This window comes from Eufriesea mexicana, unplaced genomic scaffold (genome assembly GCF_001483705.2).
Source record: "Eufriesea mexicana isolate 0111107269 unplaced genomic scaffold, ASM148370v2 scaffold657, whole genome shotgun sequence".
Classification (NCBI taxonomy): Eukaryota; Metazoa; Arthropoda; class Insecta; order Hymenoptera; family Apidae; genus Eufriesea; species Eufriesea mexicana.
Window position 1 is genome coordinate 425,129 of NW_016908821.1, and position 9,689 is coordinate 434,817.

At 27.3% G+C, this 9,689-nt stretch overlaps 3 protein-coding genes across 6 annotated transcripts in view; 2 read left to right on the plus strand and 1 right to left on the minus strand.

Annotated features, from left to right (window-relative positions):
- su(sable) (suppressor of sable) overlaps positions 1–3,714 on the plus strand; it is a 10,234-nt gene extending 6,520 nt beyond the window's left edge. For 2 of the 4 annotated variants that reach the window (XM_017898414.1, XM_017898415.1), the window contains exons 3-8: positions 1–155; positions 228–580; positions 658–877; positions 966–1,294; positions 1,373–1,601; positions 1,681–3,714. The exon at positions 1–155 is cut by the window's left edge and continues 77 nt beyond it. In XM_017898414.1, coding sequence (XP_017753903.1) covers positions 1–155; positions 228–580; positions 658–877; positions 966–1,294; positions 1,373–1,601; positions 1,681–3,608 — 3,214 coding nt within the window. In that variant the 3' untranslated portion in view covers positions 3,609–3,714. The remainder of the gene's footprint in view (positions 156–227; positions 581–657; positions 878–965; positions 1,295–1,372; positions 1,602–1,680) is intronic. The other 2 variants (XM_017898417.1, XM_017898416.1) reach the window with 2 other exon arrangements.
- Positions 3,715–5,149: 1,435 nt separating this feature from the next.
- On the minus strand, positions 5,150–6,062 carry LOC108546335 (U6 snRNA-associated Sm-like protein LSm8). The gene is made up of 4 exons (XM_017898354.1): positions 6,030–6,062; positions 5,914–5,954; positions 5,557–5,684; positions 5,150–5,243 (listed from the first exon to the last, which is right to left on the minus strand). Exons 1-4 carry the CDS (start codon positions 6,058–6,060, stop codon positions 5,153–5,155), a joined length of 291 nt encoding a protein of 96 aa, XP_017753843.1. The 5' UTR covers positions 6,061–6,062; the 3' UTR covers positions 5,150–5,152.
- Positions 6,063–6,966: 904 nt separating this feature from the next.
- On the plus strand, positions 6,967–8,485 carry Taf8 (TBP-associated factor 8). The gene is made up of 5 exons (XM_017898329.1): positions 6,967–7,104; positions 7,432–7,718; positions 7,872–8,022; positions 8,101–8,244; positions 8,322–8,485. Exons 1-5 carry the CDS (start codon positions 6,975–6,977, stop codon positions 8,483–8,485), a joined length of 876 nt encoding a protein of 291 aa, XP_017753818.1. The 5' UTR covers positions 6,967–6,974.
- Positions 8,486–9,689: the final 1,204 nt, after the last annotated feature.

The following is a 9,689-nucleotide window of genomic DNA, read 5'->3' on the forward strand; positions in this document are numbered from 1 at the left end:
TAGGAAAGATTCACAAGAAAATAGTTCTCCAAGACATACGAACGAGCATGAGAATTTTGATAGTAACTCTGATTATGATGAGAGGCCTAATGTAAATCGACATAGAGATAACGATAACAAACGTAGCAATACAAGGGGAGGTGGAGGTGGAGGAGGTACATTAATATAGTAATGTATTCATATTTATTTTTTATTTCAATGTTAGTTATAATTATTATATTGTGTAGGACGTAGAGGTGGTAAAAATGAACGCGGCGGTAAGAATAAAACCCGTGGGCAAATGCGTAACGATAGAAATGGACGAAGAAATCAAAATAACGATCACAATCAAGATCCAGATGCTATATGTGTTTATTACATGCAAGGAAAATGTCATAGAGGAGATGATTGCCCTTTTTCACATAATGCTTTACCACCTAGAAAGATGGAATTATGTAAATTTTATCTTATGGATTGTTGTGCAAAAAGAGATAAATGCCTTTATATGCATCACGATTTTCCATGTAAATTCTTCCATACAGGATTAAAATGTAATCAAGGAGAAAATTGTAGATTTTCTCATCAACCTTTAAATGAACAGGTACTTATTATATTGTAGCTTTCCTTTAATTAATATAAATTGAAAAATTATATAACATATAGAATACTATTATTTAGGTAAAAGGAATTTTATTAAAACACTTAGAAACAGCACCCAAAGAAATTCTTGGTGATTTTCCACGTTTAAGTAGAGAAGGAGCAATGTTAATGATAAATAATACAGCGAGAACATTAGCACAAGGTCAAGAAATCACAAATCAAAAAATTCCAAGTCTTTTTGAGCTTAATATATCAGCACCAACTACTACAGAAAAAAATAATGAGAAAGAAGAAAAAGGTATTTAATAATATGTTTATGTATACTTTTATAATAATATATTTATTTATACTTTATGCACGTAATAGTAATATAACTTCTTGTATAGAAGAACAAACACAGCAACAGAAAGGTGTTAGAGAAAGAAAACCATCAGGTAAAAAAACCCGATGGGGTTCGGACGAAGATAGGGTTCCATACGAACAAATCATGCTATTACAATCAGCCAATGAATTTGGTCTACAACTTCCTAATGCTGCATTGGGTTTAGCAACTCAACAGCAATTACATCAAAAATCATTAGTATCTCAATCTATGCCAAATATGGATTTTTATACTGAAACTAATAACATAGAATCAAACAAAACAAATTTAAATAAAATTCGAGAAAGAGAAGATTTTACAAAAGACGTAGAAGAGGACGAAATTTTAGAACAGGTACAGTAATTGTAGATTTACTTCATATAACAAAGTTTTTAATTTTTTTGTAATGGCTATATTTTTATATTTTTTCAGGCAAAAAAGAAAGATACATCATTACTTGAAGATTCAAAAGACGTAGATTTAAGACAGTTATTAAAGGCGAAGAAACCGCCACCTGTCGTTAGCATAGCCGATGAAGTAGCAAATCTTACTAAATCTAAGTTCGATGAAGAAAGTGATCAAGATGAAGAAACAGATCTTATTATAGAAATGCCAATTGAAGATGATGATAAACAGAAAGATAAAGGTATAGATCAAGAAGGTGAGACAAGCTTTACTTATTGTATGAAATAAAATTGAAGACAAAGGAGTAAAACGAAAAATTACCTAAATTTTTACAGAAACGAGTACTGTAAATGAAGAAACTAATAATCAACATACTTCATCACCGTGTACTGAAGATCAAGAAATACCAGCTCATTTACCAAAGAAGGCACAAGAATTGTTTATGCGTATTCAGCAACAACAACGAGCAGCTCAAGACAGTTTCAAAAATATAGAAAATGAGTGCTCTGCACGAAACACGGATCAAATTTTAGAAGATTGGTACTCAGATGATGAAGATGATGACGATGATGAGGAAGGTGGAAATCTTACGATAGTACTTTCTAATAAGGACACATCAAAAGAAGAAAATGAATCTGCAGAAAAAACACAAAATATTGTGATTAAAGAAGAATTTCAAACTATATCCTCTGCATCTAGCATACCTCAGCCAGCAGCTATTGTGGACAAACTTGGAGATTTAAGTAAAATTGACATTAGTGCCGAGGTATCAAAGTTGCTATCGTCATTAAAGGCACATAGTTCAACAACTAGTAAGTCTGCTCAGCAAAATATTAATACACAAGATTATTCTTTAAAAGTTAAATCTTCACCGGACAGAATGTCGTCAGATGAATTAAACATTCATAATAAAAATATTACTACATTTAGTACTACAAATCAGTTATCAAAAATTGAGAATGAAATGTCGAGTCCACGTTCCTCACCTGGAACAAGTTCTATACCTGTATCCAGAGATCCACGCATGTCTCGAGATCCTAGACAACGTAGAGAGGAACAAAAATCAAATAGTCCTAGTAGGATAGATAATAAAAAAGAATCTAAGCATCTTAGATTAGAAACAAGTATCTATAGTTCCGGTATTACTGCTGTTGATACTAATATGGATACGGATCTTCGAACTAAAACAGATCAAGATCTTCGAAGAAAAGATATGGATTTCAGACAACAATTTCAAACTGGTTTCGGAGACACAGATCTCCGAGTTGTCGGAGCAGGATTCACCGATACATCTACTAAATCTGATGTCGATTTGCGACAAATGTTAAGCTTGCCATTTAAACCGGCACCGTCGCACGTACCTTGCACAGAAATTGATGCAAGCATTTCTTCACATCCTCCAATGACATATAAAGTGTACGTTGTTGACATACCAAGGCCCGATTACACAGGTCTTAAACTTACTAAGAACGATGCGCAAGTGAAATACGATCCGCGATTACGCAAAATTTTTAGAATCGGTAAAGTTGAATTAGCTGATTCTCCTATGTCTCCACCTCCAGTTAAAATGGATACTCCAAAATCACCTCCGCAAGTTCGATCAGATCCACGTCGAAAAGCTCTCGAGGCTTCCAATTTATCTTCTCAAAATGTAAATGCTTCCATGATGAAAAATGTTCAACAGTCATCAATAGAAATTTCGAACATGGGAATAGGTCCTGGAGGAATGTCTGTTCCTCAAGGTATGCCTGGGCCACAAGGTATGCAAGGACAAGGCATGATGCCGATGGGTCCAAGTCCAATGCTTGGAAACATAGGCCCAATGGGATCTATAATAAGTACACCTATGGGCCCTCAAAATATACCACAAATGAATATAACAGGAATGTCTAATATGCCTCCAGGAATGACCATGAATGGACCAGTTGTGCCTCAAAATCAGATGAACTTCGACCCTCGTTTTAATGTTCAACGCAACAATGGAGCTGGGTTATTAGGTCCAGCACCTGGTGTAGGTTTTGGACCAGATGTTAATTCTTCATATGATGGTGCATCAACATATTCTGGTGGTAATTTCAATAACTTTGGTCCTGGTCCTGCTCCAGTACCTCCAGATTCTAGCATGATGAGCTTCAATCCGAATGGTCCGAATACAAACTTTGGAATGGAGGGACCAGAGTGGAATGGGACAAATCAAAATAGACGTGGTGGGCGAATTAGACGACGAAATCGAAACAGGACCAATATTGTGACTAATAATTAAGGCAATAAGCAATTTTGAATAGGTACATAAGCATAGTACCTGGTGATAATTCTCATTGTAATTTAAATTTGTACAGCATGCATTAATAATAATGCATTCATTTATGGCGGTCCAGATTAATAATTTTTTGATCGTGTCAATTGTACATGGTGTCAAATGTTCGCTAATGGTTAAATAGCAAAGTATAAATTTAAGTTCTTGAAAAAAATATTAAAAATTGTATATGAATTACACACTTTCAAGCATTTCATTGAAGTTCATGTGAAATATACATACCAATGAATGGTGTGAATAATGCTCATAATTGCGTGACATTCTATATTTTATTTAAAAAATATAAATCATATTCTACACGAGAAATATATATAGTACATCTATTACGCTATTAATAGTAAATGAAATTTTTTGCGGGAATATGTATCTGTATATATTGAACATCTTCATCCATTTAAAAAGACATTTAATATATAAGATGTGATGAATGAAAAATCGTTTAATTGTATCGATTGAATTATGTCTTTTTTTATGTCTTCCATGTATAGTACACAACAGAAACTACACGTGCGCGCGCACATGTATTTGTGTGTCTGTGTGTGGGTGTATGTGTGTGATGTATATGCACATAATAGTTTTGGCTTCTAGAATGCATATAAATTTTATTAAATTATGTTTAAACAGCATCAGAGCAACAATGATTAATCATTAAACGGCCTAAGGCCTATTATCATAAATTGGAACACCAATAAAATGATATAGTACACAATCCAGTATAAAAATGCAATATTTTATAAAAAAAAAACTAATGTATTTATAAGAATTTTGAAAATAATTGTACATGAACATACTTTTTTACTTACATTAGAGGAGATATAAATTGATATCAAAAAATCTTTCATTTAAAATTTTGTAGGGACTGCAGGTTAAATATGTATTTAAATAAATGTGAACCTTATAATAATTTAGGTTTTACAGTATTAGTAAAATTTTTATCCCATAATCACATTTATCATTTATGTGATGCAACTATATATTCCATCTGTTAATATCAGATATATTTCTCTGCTAAAACACAGATTAAGAAATACTTCCTCTTTGAGAAAGAACATTAAAGGCAGTACATATTCAAATTAAAAGAATTATTCAGTCGTCGTTCAATATAAACCTATGGATATTTTCTTTTATTATTATTTCTATGAAGCTAAAAAATAAAAGTTACATTTATAAAAAATAAAGTTTACTATCATATAGTCAACTTTTTTTGTACAATTTAATTATTAATTCTAATATATTTTTCTATTATTTTTCATAACATTGTAAACAGTGGTTGCATTTTCCTACTTCACTTTGTTTAAAATACAAATATTTTAAATATGGATATAAAAAATGATAAAATTTATATAATATACAACCTGTGTAAGAAATTGTACTTTCATTTGACTATAATTCACTGTTACAAATTATTATTTAATTATTATTGTTATTATTGTTACTGTTTAATTTTACTATTTTTAAGCAATAGTAATTATATTTGTAATAATTTTTCATTAATGTACAATAGAACTTAAAGGATCAGCTCTTATAGCAGATAGATCTAAACGTGCATCCATCTCGTCATCCAATTCTCCTACAATTGCTCTAAAACAGAATAAAGAATGCTATTAAAACCTTTTATATTTCTTGTAGTTATATTATTTATTTACAGTTTTTGATATTTAATTAAGAAATTAGTATATAATATAAAATATAAATTAATAATCATCTATTTTTTATTGGCTATTTCCTTTATCTATTTAAACTGCCAAAATAAAAATAAAATAAACATTAACTGCCGTTTCATATATTTATATAGTACTATATGTAAATTAAATAATATTACATGATTAATATATAAATTTTGTATTATGTATAAATTACACACATTAAAAATGAATTAAATTAAATTACTTACACATTATCACCTCTGATGATATGTAAACCTAATACTACTTGTTCCACACCTTGAGTTGTACTATATACACGTTCATGAGATTCATCTAATATTATGTTAATAGTCTGATCAAAACCTTTTAATGTTCCCTGAAAATATAAGTATCTTATAATTTTATATAACATACAAAGAATTACTGTGCATTTTATGTTAAAAAAAACTGATGTCTTTGTAAATATGAAATATAAAACAAAATATTTAATCAATTATAACAGATACATTTTATTATAACTAATAATATATGCATAAAAATATATGACAATAATTAAAATATAATGCCGTTAAACATCCTACATAAATTAAAAATAATATACTTACGATGAAGTTTCTACCATCAGAAGTAATAATAGAAACAGTGTCTACGAATTGTTAAGGATAAATAAAGAAACACTAAAAATAAAATAATGAATGAAAATAAAATAGATAAAGGATACGATTTACGTAACTTTCTAAACCTGATGCCATAATCTTAGTTATTAATTACACATAAAAATAATTTTTACATAAAGATATAATATGCTTTACGTATCTATATATATATATAAGTATATATATACTTATATATATATATATACTTAACGTCTGTATAGTAACAAATACGTATCAATTAATTCGCTATTCTATAAATACACATTACTTGATTATGTTTTGATTAAAGATTATATTAAAAATTATTTATTTTAAATTTAATATTAAATACTAAATCATACGATCTGAAAACTAAATGAGAGCACAACAATTCACTGTTAATTATTTAATTATTGTTACGATTTAAAGTGATTGGTAGCGAAATCGTATAACGAAATAATATAAATATAATTCTTCTTTATTTTACCAAATTATTGTTTTAGTTTTAAATATATTGTGTGAAAATACAATATATAATATATTAACACTTTAATTCTAATGCATAATAATTTAAAATAAGAAACTTAAAATGTGCTTGAAACACAATGATATACTTCAGATGAATTTTGATAAATTTAGGAACGCACGATTATTATAGCCTTGGTGCAGAATTATTATTAAAATAAAAAAATAAATTATTTTCTATTTTTTGAATATTCATTTTCTTATAGAACGTAAAAAATTCGTATTATAATCTTACATAATCAAAACCTTTAGCTATTTTTAAAATTGTTAAAATATCAACATCATAATATAATTTGAAATAATAAAGTACATATATTAATTTATTAAAAATAAAATACCAATTTTATGGCCATATTTTATTACATTAACAACATAATTTACTTACTACAATTTTTTTTGTAAAGTATTTTATTGTAAATTGCTTTGAACTGTCTTTAAGATTTATGATGGCGCGCTAAACAGTTGCTTCTTGTGTACTAAGGTTTATTTAATGTTTATCAAACAGTATGGACATTCAAACAACAAATACACGGAGAAAAATATTAAATCATGTAGTTTGTAGTATTTTAGTGGAATGTGGTTATGATACTTGTGAAAAGCAAGCATTAGAAATTTTTACAGAAATGCTACAGTCGTGTAAGTATTTAAATTAATATTAGAGTTTCTAACCTCTTAATACTCAAAATCTTAATCATTTTTATACTTTTTTGGTATCATATTATTTTTTATCTTTTACTTTTTTTTAAATAAATATTTTGTTTTTTTAATTTATTAGGGAAATACAATTTTACTATATTAATTATATATTATTGGTTTTGGCAAATAATGTTATAACTATTAAATCTACAAAATGACTAAATTATTCAGGAAATTATTTTAAAAATTTATTCTATAATTAATAGGATAATGTAGTTTATTAATTTCATTTTTTAAATTTATAACACATGTATAAATTGTTTATAGTTATAGTAGAAGTTGGAGAATCTGCAAGAAATTACTGTGAACTTTCTGGTAGGACAGAACCACTCATTGCAGACGTTATAGTAGCATTAATAAATATGGGTGTAAAGTTAGATAACTTGGAAAGTTATGGGAAAAGAGCTAATAGAACAGTTTTACCACCACTTCAGCAACAAACCCAATCAAAGCAGTTAAATATTTTACAGGCTGGAGTAAAACAAAGTCACCCATCTCACATACCAAGTTATTTACCACCTTTTCCTGATCCACATGCATATATTAGAACACCGGTAATGTACAATTATGAAAATGAAAGTTTATCTAATTTTTCCAGAAACTTATACAATTCATGCACTTATTAATATTTTTAGTTTAACTGCAATATTTATTGCACATACAAGTTTTCAATTTTAATCTTTACTTACTAACTTAATTATAAATAGACACATAAACAGCCAGTAACAGAATATGAAGCAATAAGAGAAAAAGCAGCAACTCAAAAGCGTGACATTGAAAGAGCCTTAACAAGGTTTATTGCAAAAACTGGAGAAACACATAGTTTGTTCTTAACAGAAGATAATAGTATGTTTCCATGTAAGTAAAAATTTAATTCGTAAAAGCTAATAAATTTATATACAAATAATATATTTAAAACTTAAATTTCATTTTTAGTAATATCATGTAAACCACAATTTCCTAGTTATCTTTCTGCACTCCTTCCACAAGATCAAGTATTTGAAACTGATCAAGATTTTCAATTTGAACCAAGTCCAATTAAAAAGAAAAAAGAACAAGAAATTGAAGAATCAGAAGAAGGTCTAATTTAATTCTAAATAAATATTAATAAATTTACTTTTTTATTGAAAATGAGTTCATATTTTTTATATTTATAGGTATGAAAGGACAAAATGAAGATGTTGAACAAAATGGAGAAACTACAATGCAACAAGATGCTATAGATAATCCTTACTTAAGACCTGGTAAAATACCAAAGAACAAAATGCCAGGAGTTACAGCAACTGGATTACATTCAATAAAGAGAGATTCTCTTGAATGATAACAAGCAGTATTGTTTTGTTAATTTTATTATTTCTTAAATTAATATTGTGTACATAATGCTGTTATAATACAAAGTATATTTCACAAACTTTTGTATTTGTATTGTATAATAAAAATTAATCTTTATTATAAATAGTTTTATATAAAATTATTTTTAATAATATCACTAAAATTAATGTTACATACTACAAATATTCCAATTTTATTTTACGAATTCATATTTAGACTAGTATTAAATCTACAGTTTTTCTTAATGTATATATTAAATTGATTCCACATATTTGGTTTTACATTGCTCACTCTTACGTTATATTTTAATATATTGTATTTATATTGCACATATATAGCACCAGTTTGAAAAAAATAAGAATAAGAAGATAACTATATAAGTCCTCTAAAAGGGATGATTAGGTAAAACTTACAAAAATAGATTTCCTCATAATATTGCATGTAAGGTTTTCTACATATGAATTGCAGTAAATAGCATCTATTAAAATTATATTTCGGGATTTTCACTTTGCAAAAATATTGTATTATTTTGAATTAGTATGATATATTAATAAATGTAGATCAAATATTATTTTTTTCATTAATAATTGTGCTAATTTATGTGTGTGTGCGCGCGCGCGGGGAGGCATTATACCTTATTACTAGTGTACATAAAAATATATGCAAATTGGTAATTTGTATAAGGCATAAGCTCTATCATCTCTAGTTTACTTTTCTATTTTTGTAATGAAACCATATAAGAGAGATAGGCTTGAAATTTGTTAATTAAGCATTCCCTCAAATATTTCATCTGAAAATACTTTTCGATTATACCTTTTAATGATTGAGATATGTTTCTCAATTCATGTGAAGTATCTTTCTAATATTTTTCACTATCTCATTTGTTACACTATAAATTATAGCCTTTGCGAAATGATTATGATATTTATCAGTACATTGATAAGTATAAATCATATAATTAGGTTTATATTACTAAATATTTTAAGTAATATCATTCAAACATTAAAAATGAATTTGATTACAATCATAAAGTTATATAACTTAAAATTTATTGCATTTATTTCTGAAAATTTATTGTGTAAATTTATTATGAATAAAAATTTATATATTTCAAATTTAATTATGCATTCTTTTGTTAATTAAATCAATTTTAAACATTTAAATGGTATTTTTTCTTAGAATACTTTCGTAAT

Excerpts from the sequence above, each read along its gene's own strand:
- Taf8 (XM_017898329.1), top strand. The coding sequence starts at position 6,975 with ATGGACATTCAAACAACAAATACACGGAGAAAAATATTAAATCATGTA. Across the intron at positions 7,105-7,431 it reads TACAGAAATGCTACAGTCGT|TTATAGTAGAAGTTGGAGAA; the intron begins GTAAGTATTTAA and ends AATTGTTTATAG. Across the intron at positions 8,023-8,100 it reads AGATAATAGTATGTTTCCAT|TAATATCATGTAAACCACAA; the intron begins GTAAGTAAAAAT and ends TTTCATTTTTAG.
- LOC108546335 (XM_017898354.1), bottom strand. The coding sequence starts at position 6,060 with ATGGCATCAGGTTTAGAAAGTTACGTAAATC. Across the intron at positions 5,685-5,913 it reads CTGATGGTAGAAACTTCATC|GGAACATTAAAAGGTTTTGA; the intron begins GTAAGTATATTA and ends TTATATTTTCAG. Across the intron at positions 5,244-5,556 it reads ATCATCAGAGGTGATAATGT|AGCAATTGTAGGAGAATTGG; the intron begins GTAAGTAATTTA and ends ATTCTGTTTTAG.